At 37.7% G+C, this 24,951-nt stretch overlaps 2 protein-coding genes across 12 annotated transcripts in view; one reads left to right on the top strand and one right to left on the bottom strand.

Moving 5' to 3' along the window:
- Positions 1 to 5,236, top strand: part of LOC107574491 (tumor protein 63-like) — a 38,986-nt gene extending 33,750 nt beyond the window's left edge. For 2 of the 10 annotated variants that reach the window (XM_016260935.1, XM_016260932.1), the window contains exons 11-14: positions 1,316 to 1,458; positions 2,622 to 2,808; positions 2,922 to 3,015; positions 3,856 to 5,236. In XM_016260935.1, the coding sequence (XP_016116421.1) occupies positions 1,316 to 1,458; positions 2,622 to 2,808; positions 2,922 to 3,015; positions 3,856 to 4,158 (727 nt within the window). In that variant the 3' untranslated portion in view covers positions 4,159 to 5,236. Of the gene's footprint in view, positions 1 to 1,315; positions 1,459 to 2,621; positions 2,828 to 2,921; positions 3,016 to 3,855 lie in introns of all 10 variants that reach the window. The other 8 variants (XM_016260943.1, XM_016260942.1, XM_016260939.1 and 5 more) reach the window with 6 other exon arrangements.
- Positions 5,237 to 5,292: 56 nt separating this feature from the next.
- Positions 5,293 to 24,951, bottom strand: part of tbc1d23 (TBC1 domain family, member 23) — a 33,833-nt gene continuing 14,174 nt past the window's right edge. The window contains exons 2-19 of one of the 2 annotated variants that reach the window (XM_016260929.1): positions 20,719 to 20,833; positions 18,386 to 18,491; positions 16,289 to 16,493; positions 16,031 to 16,154; positions 15,093 to 15,217; positions 14,924 to 14,970; positions 14,713 to 14,816; positions 14,436 to 14,558; positions 13,806 to 13,898; positions 13,409 to 13,579; positions 13,255 to 13,297; positions 12,922 to 13,028; positions 10,529 to 10,665; positions 10,170 to 10,214; positions 9,219 to 9,307; positions 8,162 to 8,297; positions 7,086 to 7,280; positions 5,293 to 6,670 (exon numbers count right to left, since the gene is read on the bottom strand). In XM_016260929.1, coding sequence (XP_016116415.1) covers positions 6,586 to 6,670; positions 7,086 to 7,280; positions 8,162 to 8,297; positions 9,219 to 9,307; positions 10,170 to 10,214; positions 10,529 to 10,665; positions 12,922 to 13,028; positions 13,255 to 13,297; positions 13,409 to 13,579; positions 13,806 to 13,898; positions 14,436 to 14,558; positions 14,713 to 14,816; positions 14,924 to 14,970; positions 15,093 to 15,217; positions 16,031 to 16,154; positions 16,289 to 16,493; positions 18,386 to 18,491; positions 20,719 to 20,833 — 2,050 coding nt within the window. In that variant the 3' untranslated portion in view covers positions 5,293 to 6,585. The remainder of the gene's footprint in view (positions 6,671 to 7,085; positions 7,281 to 8,161; positions 8,298 to 9,218; positions 9,308 to 10,169; positions 10,215 to 10,528; positions 10,666 to 12,921; positions 13,029 to 13,254; positions 13,298 to 13,408; positions 13,580 to 13,805; positions 13,899 to 14,435; positions 14,559 to 14,712; positions 14,817 to 14,923; positions 14,971 to 15,092; positions 15,218 to 16,030; positions 16,155 to 16,288; positions 16,494 to 18,385; positions 18,492 to 20,718; positions 20,834 to 24,951) is intronic. The other variant, XM_016260930.1, reaches the window with a different exon arrangement.

Below are 24,951 nucleotides of genomic sequence, written 5' to 3'. Positions count from 1 at the left end.
AGTTTAATTCTCTCACACTGATGATAGAATCTTGGCTACAGCATGAAAGTATGAGTGGATTGCATCTTGCATGAGATTTGTGTTGTGCATCATCGATGCTGTTAAAAGATTGATGTTGATCTTTTTTGATCGGTTTTATGGGACTAGTTTTTCTGTAAGATCTTTAAGCCCTTAAACGAACCCTGCTGGTTTTGATCGACATAAATTCACATGGTAATAATAATAACTGTTTTACATCCTGCTTGGCTTCTTATTAAGGGTGTACCTTGCTGAGATGGTGCTCTGATTCATCCCCCCCATTTCAGATTACATTCAGATTACCACAAACAAGTCAAACAAGTTTAAACTCTGCCTACAAATTGTTATTGGTCTTCATGGTAAATGCAAATTTAGCTGTTTCATGGAAAATGCAAGTTTAGTCTGCTCTCAGCCTTTAGCAAAGTTTTTACAGAAATACATTTTATCTGCTGTAATAGTGCTCAACAGAGGGGGAGAGACCTGTAAATTATGCTTTAAATGAGCATTGTCGCCCTTCAGTTATGAATGTTTTTGTCAGCTTGTCTCATTAAGGATCAACTGGTTTCTGACTATATATATATGTACAGTGGGTACGGAAAGTATTCAGACCCCCTTAAATTTTTCACTCTTTGTCATATTGCAGCCATTTGCTAAAATCATTTAAGTAAATTTGTTTTCCTCATTAATGTACACACAGCACCCCATATTGACAGAAAAACACAGAATTGTTGACATTTTTGCAGATTTATTGAAAAAGAAAAACTGAAATATCACATGGTCCTAAGTATTCAGACCCTTTGCTCAGTATTTAGTAGAAGCACCCTTTTGATCGAATACAGCCATGAGTCTTTTTGGGAAAGATGCAACAAGTTTTTCACACCTGGATTTGGGGATCCTCTGCCATTCATTTTTTTTTTGTTGATTAAATGAAACTATACAGGTTTGTAACATGAGGGTAAATAAATGGTGGCGTTTTCTTTGTGTATGTGAACAATAAATGTAAATTTTTCGTTTGTTATTTATAATTAAAGTACTACACAAGTATATGGATTTATTTTCCTCTGAATGTGACTTTTAACCCATATGCATGTTCATTCCACTTTGTTGAGAATTACTGAACAGCACAGACATGCTCTGTGTAGCTCCAAAGTTTAGGCCTTCCACAAAATGTACAAAACTCTAATGGAAAGCATTTAATCGTGACAAGTCTGACATTTTCTGTAATATCCATATGTAAGCCTGTGCAACGAGACTTGGCTTCAGTAATACAGAACTTGTATCATCGTCTCTCCCTCAGGAACTCTCTACCACCCCAGCCTGCCTTTGGTTCCAGCTCACCCACCCTCGGCAAGAACAAACTGCCATCCGTCAGTCAGCTCATCAACCCCCAACAACGCCACACACTCACCCCATCCAGCATGACTGGAGGACTAACTGACAGTAAGGGCTCTATAAAATCATCAATAATTCCATAAATATATATTAATAGTCTCTCTACAAATGTCTCAGTGTATGTTAGGACTAACAAAAGATCGTATAAACAATATAAAGTGATTTCTGATCTAAATTTTGCATGAAGAAAGTATCTCAGAACCCTTAGAATCTCAGAGTCCCTAGTGAAGAAGATCCTGTCTGGGCTTGAGAAACACTCAGTTCTCAATGTCAATCTGACAAAGAGTTTCCTTTTAAAATTGAACTAGATCTTTGTGGGACAGTCTGCCTTCCCTTTGGCACTGTCAAAATGTACTTACACATGACAAATATGCATTCTCACATTTCACACAGCAGGCCAAAGGTTTCATATGTTCTGAAATTACCTAATCCATATTTAGAGTTTGTTATTTAAGTCAATTTCAGTCAAAGACTTGACAGTTTATGTAGTGTGTGTATAATATATAATATATAGGCTATACATTTAAATTTTACATATATTGGTTACATATATAGATTTTTTATGTGTTTTTGAAATTAATTTCTAATTCGGACTAATGCTGCCTGTATTTGACAAATACTGTAAAATTTATAATTTTACTTTTGCACACCTCCGTAATATTGTGAGATTACAATTTAAAACTCTGTTTTCAGAATTCTTTGATAAATAGTTCCGTTTTTGAAAATCTTACCCCAAACTTTTGAATGATAGCGCATAATGGTTTACACAAAAATATTAAGCTGCTACTGTTTTCAACATTGATAAATGTTTCTTGAGCACCAAATCATCATATTACAATAATTTCTGAAAAAATAATCTGACACTGAGAACTGGGCTAATGGCTGCTAAAATTCAGTTTTGCTATCACAGAATTAATTCACATTTTATAATATATTCAAATAAAAAGCAGCTTTTACTGTATTTTTGATCAAATAAATGCAGCCTTGGTAAGCATTAGAGACATTAGAGAAAAAATCTTAACGATTCCAAACTTTTGACCGGCAGTGTATATTCTTCAATGTTTTCTCATGTTTCTTCATTATAGTTTATGTAGAAATTACTATGAACAAGTATTATGCTGTAAATGTTTATTTTATTAGTTCCTGATACCTAATGCATTAAACATTGAACCTTATTGTAAAGTGTTACTGTTCTATTTCCCTTTTTTGAGGTTTATTACAGTCTCAACACTTTCCCCTCCCTTCAGTGACCCCTCCCATGATGGGTGGCCCAGTTCCCATGAACACAGACATGAATGCCCTGAGCCCCACCAACCCCCTGCAGCCTCAGTTACAAATGGTGCCCTCCTCTCACTGCACACCTCCGCCACCCTACCCCATGGATAACAGCATTTCCAGGTACACAAATACACTTACAGTAAGTTTCTCTGAAATTGCATGTAGGTGAATGTGTAATATCGTAATCATGTAATGTAATCATGTGTTAAAGCTAAATATCTTGTCAATTGCAGCTTCCTGTTGAGACTGGGCTGCTCAGCCTGTTTGGACTATTTCACAGCCCAAGGATTGACCAATATCTACCAGATTGAGAACTACAATTTAGAGGTGAGGAATTTGCCTTTCTCCTTAATGTTTTTCGTATCAGTTCATACTTGGAAAAACTATTTCGCAGGTACCTTTAAATCTGAACAGATATTGAGAGATTTAGCATCTTGCTCACCAGTGGATCCTCTGCAGTGAATGGATGCTGTTCAAACTGCTGATAAAAACATCACAATAATCCACAAAATGACTCGATTAACATCTTATGAATGGAAAAGCTGTGTTTGTCATAAATCCACCCAGACATTTTTAACTTCAAACCTCTATCCATTATATTGCTTTTGCCAGTGGAAAAAAATATCTCTCCTGAATTGGGGGAGAAATATGCATAGATCGTGCACTGTCTAAAACGATCAAAAATGGTTCTAAACCAGGGGTGTCCAAACTCGGTCCTGGAGGGCCGGAGTCCCGCAGAGTTTAGCTCCAACCCCAATTAAACACACATGAACCAGCTAATCAAGTTCTTACTAGGCATACTAGGAACTTCCCGGCAGGTGTGTTGAGGCAAGTTGGAGCTAAACTCTGCAGGACACCGAGTTTGGGCACCCCTGTTCTAAACCAATATGTTGGTTTGTTTTGGAAGGACAGCAGGGGATAGATGTTTTCATGGAGGAAGAATTTTTATGGATTGACGGTTCAAATTTCAAGCATCTTAATGGATTTGTTTCTTACAAACAAGCAGCTTTTCACTTCACAAGACCTTAATTCATCAACTGGAGTTGTGTGGATTGTTTATGATTATTCACTGCAGAGGGTCCATGTCAAAATATAGGATCTGGCTTGTCTGAGAGATTAGAGCAATGGCTACTGTATTCATGAGCTCTGTGGTATATCTATCCACAGGACTTGTCTAGGCTGAAGATTCCCCCAGAATTCCAGCACATCATCTGGAAAGGAATCATGGAGTACCGGCAGACCATGGAGTTTTCTCCACCTCCCCACATCTTGCGCACCTCTAGCGGGACATCCACTGTCAGCGTGGGCTCCACTGAAGCCCGAGGCGAGCGTGTGATTGATGCAGTGCGTTTCACTCTCCGTCAGACCATTTCATTTCCTCCACGAGACGACTGGACCGATTTCTCTTTTGACCTGGCTCCAGATTCTCGCCGCAACAAGCAACAGCGTATCAAGGAGGAGGGAGAATGAACACAGTGCATCACAGTTTACAATGATATACGTACATACAATATCAACCGTGCACATTTACTGTACATAAACACTCACACGCTCTGTTTTATATTAACACACTTGGTGTTGGTCCAGATCGTTTCACAGTTTTCCTCTGCAAGTGATGATTTAAAAAAAAAACTGTGAGCCTCATAGTCTAGTTCACTTAAACGTAAATGGGCAGATAAAATGCACTTAAAGTCCTTTATGGTTTCATTTTTCTTCTGGTGGATTTAGCTCTGGTTGTCATTTCAAGCCCCTTAATTGAATGCAAACAGCAGTAGCTGAGGGGAAATGGTGCTTTGCTAAATTTTAATTTTTACTGTTTCTTGAGACAAAGCACTTAAGAAATGCTGACATGTTCTTACTACTCGCAAAATACACTGAACTTTTGGGGTTTCGTTTTTGTTACATGGCCAAAGGTATATTTCTGTTTTTTTCTTTGTCCCCCCCCCCTCCCAGCAGGAGCTTTAGTGTTAATTGTATTCTTTGTTTTGACGATCATTCCTTGCAGGTGAACAATGTCATTTTAAAAACGTTAACATTTGTCAGCTTTGATTGTATTTCAAATCGAAATCGCACATGGTTCTTTTCTTTATTCTCGCAGAAAGTGTTATTCATCAATTTTCATTTGTGGTGTAAGACTGTTGATGTCATGCAGCCTTTATGTAATACTGTAAACCTTTCTTTTATTTGTGAGTTGCAAACACTCTTGGTACTATTGAATTGCAGTGTGTACGTATTGAATTGCTTCTGACAGATAATGCATAGGCATGCTGTTTACTGGCCTCTAAAAGTGTTTTACATTGGTACATTGGCCAATGTGTTTGTATATTGCCAATGTAATGTGGCTTCAGTATTTTAAATTTTTTTTAAACAAATTTCCAATTCTCTTGATACTTGTTTGCCTTTTGTGGCAATATTGTACAGATTTTTTTTTATTACGCTTTCATGTGACAACCGAGTAAACAGTTCTTTATGAAACTATTAAGGAATTCTTGTAAATATGTTGCAATGTACTTATTTTGATATAAACAAAATAAAACAAATCATTTAACATTGTTTTTGTATAATTAATAGAACAAAACAGATTTTACTGAGAATGGTCAGACATGGTGCACCTTATTATAATTGTTTTAAATATGAGATTTTATCAATGGCTTTCTGTGGTTTAACAGATAACAATAAACAATGGTTAAAAAGTTGAGCACTGGGGACACGGTCCTCTGAACAGCTTTTAATGTACTGGACATAAGAATCTTATACTCATTTAAGACTTTCAAATTGAATTTTTAGAACTTGCACAGTGAGACAAACTGACAAGACTAGTTCCAAAATGTTATGCGTCACCATCCCTTAGTCTTAATATTTACCTTTAGTCTTCTTTACATTTACTTGACTTAAGGTTTGTGTATACTTTTATTTTTGATGGCTACTGGATTCACAAGCCATTTTTTCTTTAGTGCTTCCGCATTAATACATAATACTTGTATTTCGATTCTCAACAGTAGGGTGGTAGGCATCCTAAACTTCAGGTTCTCAATACATTCTCTGGTAAACTTAGCCATTACTAGAAGACTCTTTTAACTGTCTCACCAACCTGTTCCCTTTAAACTTGAAAGCTGCGATCACAAAACAACTTTATGGAACCAGAAACTGACAAAAGGTTCTAATAATTTCAGGGCGTTTTAGTCAATCAACAGAGAGAGCAGCAGAGTTGTATGGAAGTATTCATGTGTCACACTGATGCAGCCACTTGTGCAAGCAGCAACCCGTAGGGTAGCACACTTTCCAAATATGAAAATTAAGTATATTTATTCACCTCAATGCCTGTACTGAGGCTCCAGGTGAATCTGCTTGCTGTAAAAACACTGCTCTGATAAATACATCAAACTCTTCTTCGTTACATGAGTTTGCAGCAATATATGATGGCTAAATAATGAGTGACCTCAAACACCGAAGCAGATAAAGAGCAATGAAGTTCCTTGATTGAGGTTCCAAAACCGTATTCTCATCCAGAGGACCTGTTTGAGACTCATATAAAAAGCTACCGCTCGTTAAGGCTCGAGACAAATAAAGGAGAGAAAAAAATCTAACTTGCTTAATTAGGTCAGTTTCTTGAAACAGAAATCAAAATCACAAAGCAAAATGAACAAAATAATAATTTCTCATATTGACATCTCCAAGCCCAAAGTTTTAGAACTCCTGTCAATCATGATGGCAATGTGCCTTTAAAGTCATGACAGAACTCCACGTCAGTGTTACCCAGGGAGGAGGTGGGGGGGGATGATGACAAAGAAACAGTGTGGGAATGCTCTACTCCCTCCTTCCCCTTCAGGCGGTTTTGGTTGGAGCTGTGGTTGTCTCCTGGATGACCAGAGAGCAACATCTCTGATGTCTCCGTCATTAAGAGCTCTCCATAGCATCCAAAACTTTCATGATTTGCTGTTTGATGACTTTAGTGGCGTCACCCGCGTTTGGAATTAAATACCTTCAGAAAAGACGACAAGAAATATCACAACACTGACATAAAAAGTTGACTAAAATAAGTAAACATACTAAGCACTAAGGATGTGTAAAATATTATTATTTTAAAACAGAGTTTAATTTTGAGTTCTTAGTCTAAAGGAACTGAGCTTTTCCCCCAAATAGCATTTTTTTCCACCTCAGTACACAAGTTAAAGGGATAGTTAACCCAAAAATTAAAATTACCCCATGATTTACTCACCATCAAGCCATCTTAGGTGTACTACAATACATAAAGTAGTACATAAACTACTACAAAAACTACAATAACATAATTAATACTTAAATAACACTGGTCTACAGTATTATAGACTAGGAAATAATGTGAAATAAAAGTTAAAGTAAAATATAGATTGGTGTCCTGTTGTCAGTTACCATACCTCTCCACAGCCAATATCTCCACTCCTGCAGCATTGTTGTTGCCAAACTTAAAAGTGATAAGTTCTGGATGCTTCTTCTTGGAGGTGATCTTCACCACAGAGTTTAGGGGCTGCCTGGATTGGATGTAAGCAAAACCTTTTCGGGCAGCGATCTCTCTCAAACAGTACATGTGTGTTGCAGTGATCAGCAGATGGCTGTGGAAGATAAAACAATACAGTTATCACCATTATACGCAACACACCATTCACCAGCTAGGACAGCCCAGTATCTGATGGGTTTAAGTATTATCATAACAGTTTTTAATATGCAACAGTATTATTTTACTGACTACCTTGGCTAAGAGATCTGCAACATTGTTATTTTAGAGGGGAATCTGGTTTTTTTTTTTTTTGGTATTTAAACTTATATTTCATGATTTTGACTCGGAAGGCCAATCCCATGTCGTGTTTTCAGACCAAGCGGCAACCTTCCAGTCTCTCTTGTGAAACCAAAACGGAAGTGACTAAAACTGTAATGCATCGACTGGCCGCTAGAGGCTGGCTCCAAAAGGGAGTCAGTCCCATAGACTCCCCATGTTAAAATGCCCAACTTTACAGCAGAAAAAACTTTTTACAGCCTGGTACAAAAAGTGGTTTCGGTCTATATAGCTAATTTTGCCCTTCATGACAATTGTGATAGGGGTGAATTTTTTTATAACTCATCCGTTTAAATTATATTAAGCCTTAAAGTTCTGCATAATTAAGGGCGTGGCCACTTGAGTGACAGGTGGATTGCCGCTGCTGTCACCACAGTCAAGCTAGGTGGGCGTGGTTTCAGCAACCAGCTCCCGCCTCTTTGCCCATTTTCGTTTATCAGTGACATGCGATGACGCGCTGCCAAGATGGCGACGGCCGGCTCATTTCAGCAACCAGCTCCCGCCTCTTTGCCCATTTTCGATTATCAGTGACATGCGATGACGCGCTGCCAAGATGGCGACGGCCGGCTCTGTCTACTTTAGGCTTCAAAAACTCTCTTCGGAAACCTACGTCCATGTTTATGGTTTAGTCCAGTCTATGGTTCTGACAGATAGCCTCACCTTGGGAACATGTGTCCAGTCTCCTTAACTTCATTACATGGAATATGGTGCTTCACATCTGGTTTGTTGATCCAAGTCTGAATATTGACAATCTCTTTCCTGTCATCATCTGATATAGATGAGCTGTCAATCTCATCTGAAAAGAGGGAAGGAATTAAGAAAACATTAAGGAAAAACACAGGGACCCAGATTTGAGATGGAGCGTACCAAATGTTGAATTTATAAATATGTAGAATGGCAAAAGTTTAGTACATTAGTTCTCAACCAGGGGGCCAGGCTCAATAGGGAGGCTTGACAAACTTCCCCAGAAAGTATTAAAATGATTTACATTTAGTCATGTTAACAATCTTATTTAATATATTCCACACACCAGTATGAAACTTCTGTTTTCAGGTACTCACATGACTTTATAGTTTTTTTATGCCTTCAAAACACTTAATAAAAAAACAGCAAAAGTCATATGGTATTCTTTTTTTTAAGCTGACAAATGGTCACCTTTAATTCCTTTTTAATTTGTTTTTGAAAAAAAAAAATCATGCTTTACAACAATACTAAATAATAGTAACAATAATAACACCAAAATTAATGACCTCAAACTTGACTCTGCACCTAAACCAGTGTTATTTTAGCATGTATATACTATTATGGTATTCATTCATATTTTGAATCAGCTTTTATTTTTTTTATTTTCAGTTTTTATTTTATTATTTTTTTTACATTAGGTTTTTTTTTTAATCTGCTTTTGTCATTTTTTTATATTTCTGTTTAGCTTTAATGTAGTTTTTAGTTTTAGTTTACAACAACTTAATCTTATTTCTGTTAGTTGCCACAGCAACATTTCTATTTATTCATTTAAATTTTGTAAATTTAAGTTTTTCATCTAATATTTATATTTTATTACAGCTTTATTTTAATTACCAAAACAAAAAAAGTAATTGTTTGTTATAGATAATGATAACAACACGGGTGCAAGTGTGTATGAACTAACTCTGCAGGAAATTGCAAGTTGAGAACTCCAGGCAGGTTGAATGTCCCCGATTTAAATATGTGTATGTACCTGTATCACACTCTTCCTCATCCCCAATGCTGAAGACAGGCTTCACTCCCCTGTATGGCTTCCCCACCCGATCACTGCTGCTTACGTGCCTGAAGGAAATAAGAAGCATCATAGGTACTTACAAGACCCACTAGAAGAATAAAGGTTTGCCCTTCACACCAACATTGTTTTCCTTGTTCTAATGCAGGCATTCTAAGAGCATGGCAGTGAGATGAGGTGTCCTCTAGGATTAAAAAGGCGAGTACTGTTAGTTGGAAGAAAGAGAAGTTAACATGTTTGCAATTTACCAGAGATGAGAATCAAAGTGTGGAAGGCCAGGCACTGCACAAAAGTTAATCTTTTAAGTCCATTTTACTGTAAAACTGAACAACTTTAACATTTAATCACAATTGCCGCAGTCTTGCACAGCTGTGTTCAGATCGGAATGAAAACAATGAAGGAATGTGTTCTCTCCACACAAGTTAAGAACATATGAGGACCCAGACAGCAGAGATCAGACTTCAGACTGTGAGACAGAAACTGCTAGCGTAAAACAAAGAAAGGAACAAAGTGGCAAAAGCACTGTTAGAGGTCAAAACAGCCAACACTGTCAGAAAGTGACGAGACCTGTGGTTTACAGCTTCCACCATTCCGAGTGGTATTTGTGAATTCTACTACACATGCGTGTGAATGTCTGGTAGTGGATGACAAAGTAGCAAATTCTAGAATGTTACTCTATTCTGACAAGTATTTTAGCAGGAAACAGGAAATTCAAAAGGATGAAAAGGATATTTGTACTATAGATGCAATGCAGATGCATATGGTGTTAGAGCATTCATGAGTGTGCCATTTGCTCAGGGTTTTAAAAACCCCTACAATGAGCTAAAGCTGACAGAGCCACCTTGAGAGGGCATGTTGCGGAAACCAGATGCACGCTGGTGGGGGTACAGACAAACATTGATGAAGTCTTACCGATCCAGTATTCCCTTGTCTGGCCAGGGTAGATTGAAAGATATTCTAGTGTGAAATAACAGGGCATAGGTCGGGAGGATGATTAAAACAGAAAGACTTCAGAAAATCAATCATTTTAAAGAAATCCCTCTACGTAATATAATTTAAGTTTGTTTTTCAAATAAAAGTAGGGGTGAAAAAAATATTTTAAAAAAAATAAATAAAAGAAGAGTCTAGAGGCAGTCTAGAAGTTTTTGCAACTGGCCCCTGATCATTAAACAGTCCTCAATGTTTCTTTTTTCAATTAATAGAAGAACATATCTGGAAAGGAAAATGTGAAAGAATGCCTGTCCAGTGCAATGAATATGAAAGATGCTCACCTGTCCACCGGTGTGGAAGTGTTTTCGATGAAGCTGATCACCTTCTCTTTTACATTAACTGACTTTGACTTGAGTGCAAAGGTCATTTTGTTGACAAGTGATTTAACTCCTTTGCCATCTGTGCTGTTCAGTTCCCCCTGTATCAATATAAGAGATGGGCTGAATTAACTTTGGGAGTTAATTAATCCAAGACTAAAGAGGCATTTGCTTATCACAGTGAAAGTTGAAACATTTAATGCCTTGCTTTACTTGAAATGTCCACAAGATGACACTAAATGCCACCCAGAAAATAAAAGGAAAATGCTACATGTATCCACCTTATTTTTCCAATGCGGAAATAAACTATCTCCAGTGAATGCGAAAGACTTCAATAGCCGCTATAGGTAAATAACCAGAAGAATAAAGTACAATAAACTAATGAGCTACAAACCAATTAACATCAAGCAGCAAAACAGACTGTTTCTGTACAGCTAAAATAACTGGAAGTGAATGACGAAGGACACCTTGCACATTCAAGATAAAAATGGCACTGCTCTTAAGTTAAAAATAAGGTGGATAAAGCTTCAGAGAAGTACCATAAAAACTCTTGAAACAGGGTTTCTGCAGGTTTTATAAAGGTACATGACTTTCAGAACATTTTTAGACCTTTTTAAGTAAATAAAATTGAAGGAATAAATTGAAGGGAACACAATGTCAATTAGGGGTGGGCGATATGGCAAAAATATATCACGTTTTTTTGCACAGTATATTGAGCAGGGGCGGCAGCAGAAAAAACGCAAAGGTAGGCGACCGCCTTGGGCCCCCAAAAGCCAAGGGCCCCCAAAAGCCAAGGGCCCCCTAAAATGCTTTTCATATAGGAGATGCGCATTAAGCGCTGACACGCGAACAGTTGCTGAATACAGTGTTTATTACCACGACAACCGTCCGAATTTAATGTGCATTTTGTGTATCCTGCTTGAAGGAGATGAAAATATTATGCATCTGAAGCTGTAATTAAATATTGAGAAACAGTGTGTATTATGTGTTTATAATTGTTTTAAATGCCGCTTACTCATTTATGAGAAAGTATAGAGGACGCCATTACTTTTTTGGTTGATATAATCCTTAGGTGTGTAAATGCATTATTGCCTTTTCATAATTTTTTCAGTTTTATTTAAATTTGTAGTTAAAATAACTAAAAATAAATGTATTTTAAAGTTTAGAATTAGACAGCCTTTGCACACAGGCTTATGCTGGTAACTCATCAGTGGACTTTCCACGTCAATATAGGTTATATTTTTTCCACACTTTTCTCATTCTATATTTCTGATGTTCCAAAAGCGCCTCCTACTGGCAGAGAATGAATGTTCGAATGTTAATCCAGTCTGTAGTTTTTGTTCAATGCGAAAATCCACCCACATAACCCCGTTTTAAATTAATATAATAATTTATACGTCCGACACTCAATTGTGAGGTTTATCATTTTATAATTTATTTTGTGTTTGTGAAAACCTGTATCTCAACTGTAAATCAGTTGCTATTTCATGGTCTACAACATGAAAGAAAGCCATTATAACATGTACATGAAAAATGTAGAAACATTGGACACAACTATGGGGGCACCATTGTGCAGCAGCAAGCATCACAACAAAAAAGGAACCTCAAGGTTGATCTAGGAAAATGTGTGCAAATGTATAGGGCCCCATTCCTATATTTTGTCTAGGGCCCCCAATTCACTAAATCCGCCCCTGACACTGAGATGGAGGTGCCAGAACTGCAACTGATAGAATGTGTGCTGCAACATGAAACTAAGATATTTCTTCAAAAGCAGATCGTGGAGACATTAATCATCCACGATCAAATTTTTTTTTTTTAAATCACAATATCGCACACCCCTAACATCAATATGTTCTCTAAAATGTAAATGTCTAAGGAGGACCAATATTTGAAAATACAACTTCCAACCGATTTCAATCTCTTTTACAGGAAAAATCAATCATTCAGCCAGTATGCTAAGAAAAATCAACTTACATAAAAGGGACGTGTTCATATACCCCATTAAAAGACTTAGGCATAAAATGAATTAATTTTGCTCAGTTTTTCAAGATTTTGTTTTACATTTGCATCTCATGTAAATTTAGCTTGATTTTAGGATGTTTAGATATTTACGTTGGAAAACAAAAATACTTTTGCAATGATGCAACATTTTGAATTCAAGACTTTCTGCTCTGATTTAAGGCCTTAAATTGTGGAAGGACAAATTAAGACTTTTTAAAGACACACAGAAACCCTGTTGAAAATGGATTGAGAACATTTGATAAAAACAATGCCACAAAAGCAAGGTTTGAAGGCTACATACCGAGTAACACAGCATTGTAAAGTGCATCACACACACACACGCACTCAAAACTCACGTCAGCTGAGCTGAGGCTGCTGTGGGATCCTGAGGTGCTCACAATCCAGTGAACATAAACATTATCCGGCCCTTCAACATTAATATCTGCTAGGTGCTGCTGCAATGCTGTGCATTAAAGAAAATAAATTATACATCTGCACAACGTAACTGCTGCTGTCACCATGTAAACTTGTTGATCAAATTTAGTTTTTTTGTATCTGAACACATTACATTTATTTAATTGTTTATTTATATTTGATTTATTAATTATATTTTGTCCCAAATTTGCCCAGAACATGCAATGCACAGATGATTAAAAAGTGTTATTAATTTAACTAAAAACAGAACTTACCCATAAATCCACCTTTTGCTATGCTCACAAACTCTTTATTTTTCTAGACAAAAAAAATAACATTTTGATTCACCACTTATATTCTTAACAGTTGGGAAATGCTTTCAATAATAATTTACACAATTCCATATGCAGCAGCAGATGCAGTTCTGACCTGTAGAAAGTGGGCAAGCACCATGTTCATATACATGTCCTCTTCTTCACGTCCACTACCCATGAAGCACAGATGCTCTCCGCTTGCCACAGAGCCTGACTCCAGAGACTGCTTCTGTGCCTCCAGAAGAGACTTCACTGACAGGGCAAACTCGGAAGGATTATGAAGCATCTGTGAAACAATACCATATTATTACGGTTTTGCTGGTTAAGGACACAGAGGTGCATAGAGCTGTGTATTTACTCTGTGAGGCAGCTACACATATTAAACTTTGCATTTTTGAGGAAACAAAGTGGATCCAAAGGAAATCAATCTCTAATCAATGAATTGGAATTCCAATTCATATTAGAACAATTATGAACAAAATGCTGCCTTCCCTGCTTGCAAAAATTCTTACCAGGTCAGAGTCCAGGTGAAAGGCAGTGGAGAGGTGACCAGCATTGTACTGCTCAGCAGGACGGCAGTCAACTACAAAAAACCTCACGCCCTCCTAGACAGCATACAAATCATAATTTAAATAGGAATAACATCACTGGAAAAAAGGGCATCACATGTTGATACTCATCTGTTGTGGATTCTTGTGCACAGCTGGCCGAAAACAATATACTTGAAAGACTGAATTTTCAGGGTCAGATACAGTGTAATTTCAAAGTAGATTTTTTTGCAATTTGCATATAGTGAGCACATACAATATGGTGGACGGAAGCTCAAAAGTGCTTGCTTGACTTGAAATATGGTAAATGTGCTATAAAACAATCTAGTCTCTTCAGAAGACTTGGATTAAACCATTTGATTCATATGGATTAGTTTTACCATGCTTTTTGAAGAACAGCGATAGAATATAAAAAATATATTCACTAGTACTGAACATGAACAGTCTTATGGGTTTACAAAGATTATGAGGGTGAGTAAAAGATGAAAAAAAAAATCTGGGTGAACTACCCCTTTAATGTTGATCATCAACATTAATAAATATGAAAGATGATGTAGAGATGTCTTCAACAGTTATCTTAGAGTTGGGACTCACAGGTTGTAGCTGGTTGGCTTGCAGGATTTCAGGGACCGATACAGGCAAACAGAGAGCCTGACTTAAGTCCATGTCTTCTTCCTTCAGAGCCACCAGACTGCTGCCAAACAGATTATGGTTCTCCTGCACACACATAAACCAGACAAACAAGCATGTGATACATGCTAAACTGTTACTGTGATACACCACAATTCTATCTTGATGCATCTATTGTGATGTACATCATATTGAGAAGAAGTTGTTAATACCCAGCCCAAAGAACTCAGATAACACTTACCTTTCTGAGAGATAGAGGCGTCTTGCTGTTGTAATACTGTGCTAAAGAGAACAAGTCTTCAATGTCCTCTGCCTCTAGTAATGCTGGTGACTGCTCCAGCATTTCTGGGGAAGAAAGAAAAAATATATAGCTGTACACTTTGGTCACACAGGACAACGCAAAATATTTTTGTAATGTATTGTTTTAATAAATTATGCATGAAATAATTTACTGATGATGTCCTCTTTGCTGTCTCCTTCTTGGGTAAGGATGCTGTCTCTGGACATCAGAAAACAAAGAAAAGCATATTTTTGCTTGATCTCATAAACAGGAGAGAAAAACTGCCTTGGTGCAGTTCATTAATTAATTGAGTGCACTGAACAGTCTGAACTGTCACATACTTGGCATTGACAAGGATGATGAGCATGAGGAAGAAAACGAGAAAAGGGTCGGCTTGTTGGAGATAAATATCCCACAAGGCCTGTGACACCTCAGGGAGACAGTTGCTAGAGAAGAGACTGCCCATCTGCAGGATACAAGAATTAAAAAAAAAAAAAAACACAGAGCTCAAATCAATTAATTTGACTCATTTTAGGAATATGACCATAAAACGTTTTCAGAATTGATCCATAGTAAGTATAAGTTAAGTATAAATTACATATGCTAATCCAGGGGTGTCCAATCCTGCTCCTAGATGGCCACTGTTCTGCAGACTAAAGCTGCATTCACACTAGACTTTTGTCTCCGCCTGGCGATGAGGTTGCTAGTGGGCGTTCTCAATACTGGTTGCCTTGACAGCGAATCAGGTTTCTTGCTGCTAAGTACAAACATTTTGGAGCCAAAAGACTAAATATAATCTAAATCTAAATTAAATCCGTACATACAAACAAAAATGAATGAGAAACAGAGCCTGCCTACTTCCATTGCGTATGTTTATCTACGGTTGAGAGGAGAACGATCACATGAGCTCTACTGTCTTCTTTCCTATTGGCTGTCGCTCCCGAAAGTCGCTCTTCATTTGCATAAAGTTGAAGGATTCTGAACTTTGTCGCGTTGCTGGACACGCCCCATCCGGTCGCCAACAGTCGCTGTCGCTCGTGTCGCCAGCTCTCCATTGAAATTAATGGGATTGTGACGCTTTGTTGTTGCGTGTCGCTTGTAGTGTGAACGGGGCTTAAAGCTGCAACCTCAATTAAACACACCTGAACCAGCTTATCAAGGTCTTGAAACTTGTACTAGAAACTTCCAGGAAGTTGTGGCAAGTTGGAGCAGGATTGAACACCCCTGTACTAAGCCAAGTACTTGATAAAATATTCAAACAGGCCAAAGATCGACTGACCCAGTTGATGGCGTAGGAATCAGGAGTGATCTTTTTTGTGTCCAGGAATGAGCAGAGTTCAGGCTCATGGTATTGCAGCAGGAGTCTGAAGAGGTGAAATGGTCTTCCCTTCACAACACAGTCTCTGCAAAGGGCAAATAATATGACTCTAAATCAAGAAAACTGATATATAAAACCTGCATGTCCCCCCCTCTGCCAACCTAATTGTTTCAATTTAAAAATTGAGAAAAACACAAACAGACATATGAACACCCCTACCGTGGGATGTATTTATTCATGATGGCGTAGAAGCAGTTGTAGAGGTCTTTGCAGGATAGCTGTAAGCCCAGGAGTGGTTTGAGGATGTGTGGCCAACTAAGATCTGGAGTGAAGGTGACATTTCTGGACTTGCAGTAAAAGGTGATCACTGACTCCACATCTGATACAAGGTCCCGCCCTTCCTCCACTGGTATCCCTAACTCATCTATACGCAAAGAAAAAATTTGCATCATAATATAAGAAATCCCACTATTTCATAGTCATATTTTTCCCTAGTACATTGTTTGAGATAACGGGTTTGCGCACAGAACATAAAAGAACGCATGGGATTTATCATGACTCGGGAAGCATCCTTCCAAGACGAGCTACCAAGCTAGTACTGTTGGTTTATTAACTATGTTTTAACAAGATAAACTATCACGAGCTATTTTTCTTTATCAGATAGAATAGGGCAAAATGCAAGACATGAATGATCATGTGATAGAACCAATTTTTTCTGAGATACTAGTATGAGGCTTAATTTCATCTGAGTGTACATCTATTTAAAATTTGTCAAAAGCATTATTTATTTCTTTAAGTGTACAAAGTTTACTTTAAAATGAAAGTTGACAGTTTGCATTAGAGCTGGAATAACCAACTACTTAAATGACTAAGTAAATGAATATTATTTATTCAGAAAATAAACAAAAATGATGAAACTGAAATAGCGGCAGATCTTTTTATTCTGTATTGTGACATATTCGATCATAAAAAAAAAAGATTGGATTTTGAGATGTGGGCGTTGCACTCAAACATGAATGAGAGTTTGTAATTGATTGTGAAGGGGTGGGTTTAAGATTACATGACTAGAGAAATCCAGCATGTCACCAGAAGTCTATAGTTACTATCACGAGCTATTTTTCTTTATCAGATAGAATAGGGCAAAATGCAAGACATGAATGATCATGTGATAGAACCAATTTTTTCTGAGATACTAGTATGAGGCTTAATTTCATCTGAGTGTACATCTATTTAAAATTTGTCAAAAGCATTATTTATTTCTTTAAGTGTACAAAGTTTACTTTAAAATGAAAGTTGACAGTTTGCATTAGAGCTGGAATAACCAACTACTTAAATGACTAAGTAAATGAATATTATTTATTCAGAAAATAAACAAAAATGATGAAACTGAAATAGCGGCAGATCTTTTTATTCTGTATTGTGACATATTCGATCATAAAAAAAAAAAGATTGGATTTTGAGATGTGGGCGTTGCACTCAAACATGAATGAGAGTTTGTAATTGATTGTGAAGGGGTGGGTTTAAGATTACATGACTAGAGAAATCCAGCATGTCACCAGAAGTCTATAGCTGGTTTTCCCTGGAAGACTGACTTCTGATATTTTAATCAAACATTATGAGGCCAAAAAAAGAAAATAAATATACGTGAATGAATAATTCACAATCATATCTATAACATGCCTAACAAAACAGATGAAATTTCATGCAGACTTTAAACACATTACTAAACAAATTCTCCAAAGAACCTTCTAAATAAAAATGCCTAAATGCATTACAAATTACATCAAAATAATACGTCTAACAGATAAGGAAGGTACTCCTAATACAAAAATAATTTGCTAGTTTAGTTTCAAGACATACTTTACAATTAAAGTCATCACTGCAGTAAAAGTGTTTTAAACTGCAGAAGTACACAAACAAACGGAAAGTCTTGCCAACAGGCAAATGTGTGTGGAATGCACAATATGTCACAGGACGTTTTGAATAACCAGTAGGCTTATAATGTAGAGCAGAGGTCACCAAGCTCGGTCCTGGAGGGCCAGTGTCCTGCAGAGTTTAGCTCCAACCCTAATCAAACACCCCTGATCCAGCTGATTAAAGTCTTACTACGTATACTTGAAACTTCCAGGCAGGTGTGTTGAGGCAAGTTGGAGCTAATCTCTGCAGGACACTGGCCCTCCAGGACCGAGTTTGGAGACCCCTGATGTAGAGTGTCTGACTCCACATTCATAGAACTGATATACTATAAATGTGTAGTGCATTACTACACATAAATGGCACAATGAAAATGAGGTGAGGTGTGCAAAGGTTATTCACCAATGATCTGCTGACTGCGGTTGTGAATGAGCATCTGTTCTGCTAGGTCCAAAGCCCCATCCCATGAGGACAGACTATCTCCTTTACCAGACACGTTCAAAGCAATCTGTCAACACACACATGTTCAACATCAGAGCCAGAACGAAAACTTTTTTGCCCGGGAGGGCCAGTGTTGTCATGCCACTGGGTTGAAATATGGATGCTGTCCCTAGGCTGCCTGCACTCACAGCAGCCCCACTCTTTTTATTTATTATTTTCACATACATATTCTCTTTTTGGAACAAAACAAAACAAACAAAAAAAAAAAAGATTCCAGACGGGATTTCTAAATCGCCCAAAATATCCTGGATTCGGTTCTTGCTTTCTACAGTCGCCATTCATTGTGTTCGTTTTTGTATTAAAGCCCTTCACGGGACGGTTTTATTAATCCCGCTCCCGCTGAATTTCAGACCATTATCACCCGCTCCCATGAATTTTGTGTCCGCTCCCGCAAACATTCTAACATTGCATAGAATTTTTGCGCATCAGCATCAATATGCGGTGTACTGAAATCTCTTCACTTTCGTTTACGCGATCACGCATGCTCTGTGTAAAGCAAGTACATCTAACGAGATCGGATTTTGTCAATGAGCTCAGGATCTGTTGAGCAGCAAATCTACCAGCATGATCTTGTCAGTCATTTCTCTGAAAAGTGAAATCTGACTCCTGTAGCTCGCGTTGGATGCAGGGTTGTCAAGTCCGCTTTTTTCTCTCTTGGAAATAGGCTGCTTTTAAACTGTTGCCATGGGTTCATTTTCCCCCGTGGGTTAACGGTTTGAAAAACTGCACAAATTCCATTTGAATAAAATTTTTGTATTGAAACATTTTGCATATGATAAAACTGTGCTCGATGTCAAGTTTTGTTAAAGGTGGGGTAAGCGATTTCTGGTAACCAATGTGGACATTTGAAATCACCAAAACAAACACGTCCCTACCCCAAAAGGGTCTCGCCCCTATTTTGATAGCTCCGCCCCACACATACTTACGCAACCCAGGCAACGATTAGTTCGGTGAAACAAAGCAAAACCAATGTTACAACCTGTCTACACTGGACGCGAGTGGCGCGGTGCGACAAAATACTATGGAACTCATTATAATCAGTGATGCTGTCTACACCATAGATATATCTATGGTCTACACTGGATGTGGTGCGGCACGACATCCCCGACAGAAAACTGCTGCTGCGTTCTATTCATGACGTATTGACACAAATTTCAAAAGATTTTCAACAGTCACTTTGTCGCGTCCAGTGTACTAGACAGACTTTAGCGTTTGCGGCGCAGACACAGTGTTTTACTCACCTATCGAGAAGAAACAAAGCAACCTCAGCATCCTATCGCAGGCCTTCCGCTCCTCAAGTTCTCTCCAGTGCTGGAAAGCTGATGCAATATTTACACGGGTTCTACGTCTTGCCTTATTGCCTTAAGCCTTCTTTTGATCCGCAGACTTTTTTCCTCTTTTGTTTTTTATCTGCCATCTCTATCTTTCTGTCGCTCGGCTCGCTAATGTCTGTCCTGTTCACTGAACATTCTCTCCTCCACATCATGAGTAGACACGCCCCTTACTGCTGACTGGCTTCAAGTTTGTTTTGCTAGTCGGCCCGAATCAGTTTTCTAAAACGTTTTTGAAAAATCGCTTACCCCACCTTTAAGGATGGCCACTGGTAGGAAGCCTTTTAGCGGTTTATGATCAATTTGCACAACAGTGACTGTTGTGTGAATAAGCAAACATGATCACATTAGTTGCAATATAACAACTTTCTATGCCCAAGTGTTACTAGTGACCCATTATGTTTTTAAAACAATTAATTACAAGGCTGTACAGAACAGTGCAATATCACATACTTATATACTGAGGTTTTACATTATTTTAATATAGTTAGTCGTGAACTAAAGTGGGCTGGTCTAAGGCATGAAACTCCAGGGCTGAAAATGAGTCACACTCTGGCCCTGGCTAATGGGGTGTACACCCATGGGGTGTACGTTTAAAGGGGCCTACACTTTAAGCCTACTACAGTTTCGTTAATGGCTATCTGATCGATGCAGAGGCTCTCTAAAGCCCTTTGGGACCCACTGATTCTAATGGAAACCCTTTAATACAAAGCTCTGCGTGGATCTCTTATGTATTCGGTCATAAGCATGAACACTTTTTCTATCTCTCACATCAACACACAGCATGTACAATCTTTTCAAAGCTTTTTCATAATCCAGACAGTCAGTATTTCTACTTGATGCTACACAGGCTGATTAGTCAAGCCTTTTTGTCTTCAGACACACACACACATATATACCTACCATCCATAACTTGGCCCGCTGTTGTGGGGGTAGGTTTCGGACCTGGATAACACCATCCTGGTCAGTGTCCAGATCACATTCTGCCAAGTCAAGAGCATCAGCCAGATCATGATTCCTTCAGAAAACACACACACAATAAATTCACACGACACACTATGATCAAATCACTCAAACTTCATTTAGAAGAAGTCAAGGACAGATTCAGACCTCACGCAAATGTAAATGTGTTTGCTTTACCTACACAGAAATATGAAACAGAACGGTACTAACAACAGTATTTAAAATTTCTAAATTATTCTATATTTTAAAAAAGTATTTTATGATCACCAAGGCTGTGTATTTAATCAAAATACTGTAAAAACAGTAATAGTGAAATTATTAAAATAAATGTATTTATTTATTTTTTATGTTAAATGTAATTTATTCCTGTCTTGGCAAAGCTGAATTTTCAGCAGCCATTATTTAAAACTTCAGTGCGACAATACTGATTTGTCGCTCAAGCAACATTTCTTTTTCTATTATCATCAATATTGAAAACAGTTGTGCTGCTTAATATTTTTGAGGAAACCATGAAACATAGTTTTCAGGATTTTTGATGAATAAAGAGTTCAACAAAGACAGTATTTATTTTTCATTTATAATGTAGATCTTTTATCACATTATAAATGTCTTTACCAGGGTTTTTCCTGGCTCAATATGAGGAGGTGGTGGTACCATCCTGATCACGTGCACACAATGTACCCACCCTTAACTGGCCAAAACAAACACTTTTTACATGCAACGTATTTCAGGATTTCTAATAATTAGATGATTGAAGAAAATGACAATTATCAGGTTAAATTTTACAAAAACAAACCTGTTGAACACTAAATTAAACATAACATAACAGCTAAAAGGGGCCCTTTTGCAGAATAGGTGAACAAACATAACATTAGGTTGTTAAACACTTTGTGAAATTGAAAATCTTTATTCACGCCTTATAGTCTCCTAGTCCATGCACATCACTTTGATCCAATATACATTTATCCACTTATTATAAAGCATCTTTCTAGAAAACAAAACATTTTCATACAACTTTACGTGATGTTTTTCTGCTAGAATACATCATGAAATTTAATCGCAGCAGGGTAACAGGTGCATTAGAGCCAACATTAGCATCAAGCTACATAAGACTATTACTACACTTTTACTCAAACCTCACTTCAAACCACCATCGAGTGTTTGTAATAACTTCCGATTGCGATCTAACGTGGATTTTGGTCATATAATGATGTTAAAGTAAGTTATATGTAGCCGTTTATACTCAGCTTATAGCTACACCAGCTTAGCATTTCTCATGTAAACATTCTTTATTGTTATGAAAATACCCCCAAATCTCATGAAAATTCCATACAACCTAGGGCCGGGCAGTAAAGGTCAGAAGGTCTAGAAGGAGTCAAGTCAGTTCCTTTGAGGAAGCTCATGCAGAGCTGGCGGTAGCCCCCTTGGTGACAGGCCAGGGTTTAGTTATTATCCTAGATGCTTGGCCGTATCCCCTTAAAGGAATCTCTTTTGTTTCTGATTCCAAGCCTCCAAGCTCTGCCCTGGGTTCAGGCTTTCCAGCCCAGCCCTTAACAGGTAAGTTTTTTTGGGGTATGCAGCTCAGGCCTTTGGCCGAAGGGGAAAATGTCACTGACAGCCATCAAGGCGTCTGTGGAGCAACTCACATAGCTTTAGTAGAGTTGGTACTTAGTGCTTGCCTTGGTGCTTGGCATGCACTCCCCTCAGCATGGCAGCGTGGGTTAGGGCTGGGCGGTATATCGAGTTTGTACGATATATCGATATTTTCTTTACAAGCGATACGATACGAGGCAATAGCGTTTATATCGATTTACAGTAGTTTGATACGAGCGCATCTGAAAATATAGCGGAGGACACAGACTGAGCTGCTGTGGAGAAAGTGCATAATCCAGTTTGTTCTAAACGTGACAACTAAGCTTCATATTAAGGCCTTTAAAAACTGTTAAGATATAGTATAGTTTCACATATTAGTTTAAGTGGCTCGGCCCACGTGAAGTCTAGACTAGTGCGTGTGTGCATTTAATGCGTTTTATTTCACTGCATGATTCAGTCTATTAAAATGCATTTAGAATGATCACAAATTCAAGACATGGCAGAAAATGTATATTTTTATACCACTTCATATAGTTATTCAATTTCACACGAAGAGTGCCGTTTTTCTCCAAAAATTACCATGATTACAAATGTGACATTGAATTCAATAAACAATAAGTTAATTAAGAGACTTATGTTTTAGACACCATATTGCTTGTTTTTGCTCTATTTCGCCAACAAAAATCATTCCGAATACAGTCACAGTGCTGTTTTGTGTCTCTGAGCAACATGACGGTGTTTCGTTCTTGAATTAATCAACCGTTTAAATGATTCGGATCAATCTCAATGACTCACTTATAAACAGTGATTTGCTGCCACCTGCTGGCGGTTTTAATTTCAAATTTCGGCTTTTTCTTTATTTTCTTTTTTCATGTTTTAAATCATTTCAAATATCAGTATTCAACGTTTTATGTTTAATATATCAAAACATTATCTTTGCATTTGTAATTGCAGGTTAAATGCATTCATGTCTTGCATTAAACAAAATACATGTGTGTAAATACATCTAAATGCAACTTCAGATGCAGCTTCTGCGTTGATTTAATTTGCTTGGTAACAGCCCAAATGTCGTCTTATTCTAATTCCCTGATTAAATGTAAGAATTTGACTCAAAAGATAAATGGACACTTTTAGAAAAAATGGCTTTATAAAGGTAAAAATGCCCATAAAATGCAAAAATCAGTTTAAACTTATTGGAAAAGATTCATTTCTATCAGTATGAACTGACCACCACACAGAATTTGAAGAATATTAAAAACATTAGGAGTCAGCTGTCTTCGGCAGTCCTTAAGGTACCAGCACAATAACACACTCAGCAAAATATCATCTAATTATCGTTGTCGATAAAATTCCAGAAAATATAGAGATATAATTTGTCAATATCACACACCCCTAGTCTGTATGCAATAAAACTTTCATTCTACATGACTTTTTTACCCGTTGGGATCTAGACATTTTGTTCTTGACTGAGACTTGGGCCGGTGCTGGTGAATTGTCAGTTTTTGAAGAACTTTGCCCACCAAACTGCTGTTTTATTAGTACCCCAAGATCTGCTGGTAGGGGTGGTGGGGTTGCAATGGTTTTTAAACAATCACTTAATATTCAATCAGTTTCTATTCAAACTTTTTCATCATTTGAAGTACAGTGTGTAGTAGGGGTCGACCGATTATCGGCCTGGCCGATTATTGGTGCCGATATTAAGCATTTTTATGATTATCGGTATCGGTCATTTTCAAAACCAATTCGCCAATAAAATTTCTTAATTTTGAAACGCGCTATTTGGCTCTGATGCCGCCTGTCAGAACTCACCACTCTGTGGCCTAAAGCAGTCTCCGCCCACCACCCATCTGATTTGTTGGGAGTCACGAGTCCGACCAATCAATGCGGAATTCACTCTCACTCCAAAAGTGCTTGCTAACTGGAGCTGCTTCAGTGATCACTTATCAGTTGTCCATCAAAGGTAAGGCAGCAGCAGACGTTGCTTAAGTTGCAATAAATCACAATCCACTAACGTTACACTGAAGTTGCAAAACACCTCAATACTATTATTTCCGCGATGCAGAAAACACGGACGGAATCGCGGAATCCAATCATATAAATGGAATTTACTGTGACGACGCGGAATGTCACGGAATTTGTCAAAGTTTGGATTAATTAATCTAAAGTAGGTCAGTACACTTATAGAGTCGCAATATGGACTAGTATCTGTGTATATTCAGCCACAAAAATACTATTTAAATATGAATCCAGCATGTTCTGCGTGTCTCTGTGTATGTAAATGGCACAGACGCATGGTTTTGTTTTCTACACAAAGTGTGCGACGCTCACGCTGACTTCAGCTTCTGTCGTATCACTACACGAGGACATAAATACATGAACAACATCTCCAGAACTGCTCTGATCCCTCTGAGAGTCACTTCATGATCATTTGACAGTTTCACTGGAGTAAAACTATCGTCATATGATATCATTTACATAGGCTACAGAAATTTTAAAGTTCCTCATGACAACCCGTCAAAATATAAATTCGGGTTAGCTTAAAGAAATTATCAGAAATATATTACTGTGGTGCAGTATGAT

This window comes from Sinocyclocheilus grahami, unplaced genomic scaffold (genome assembly GCF_001515645.1).
Source record: "Sinocyclocheilus grahami isolate Dianchi unplaced genomic scaffold, SAMN03320097.WGS_v1.1 scaffold2251.1, whole genome shotgun sequence".
Taxonomy (NCBI): domain Eukaryota; kingdom Metazoa; phylum Chordata; class Actinopteri; order Cypriniformes; family Cyprinidae; genus Sinocyclocheilus; species Sinocyclocheilus grahami.
Note: the sequence above shows the minus strand (reverse complement) of the source record. Positions and strands in the feature narration are given on the sequence as shown.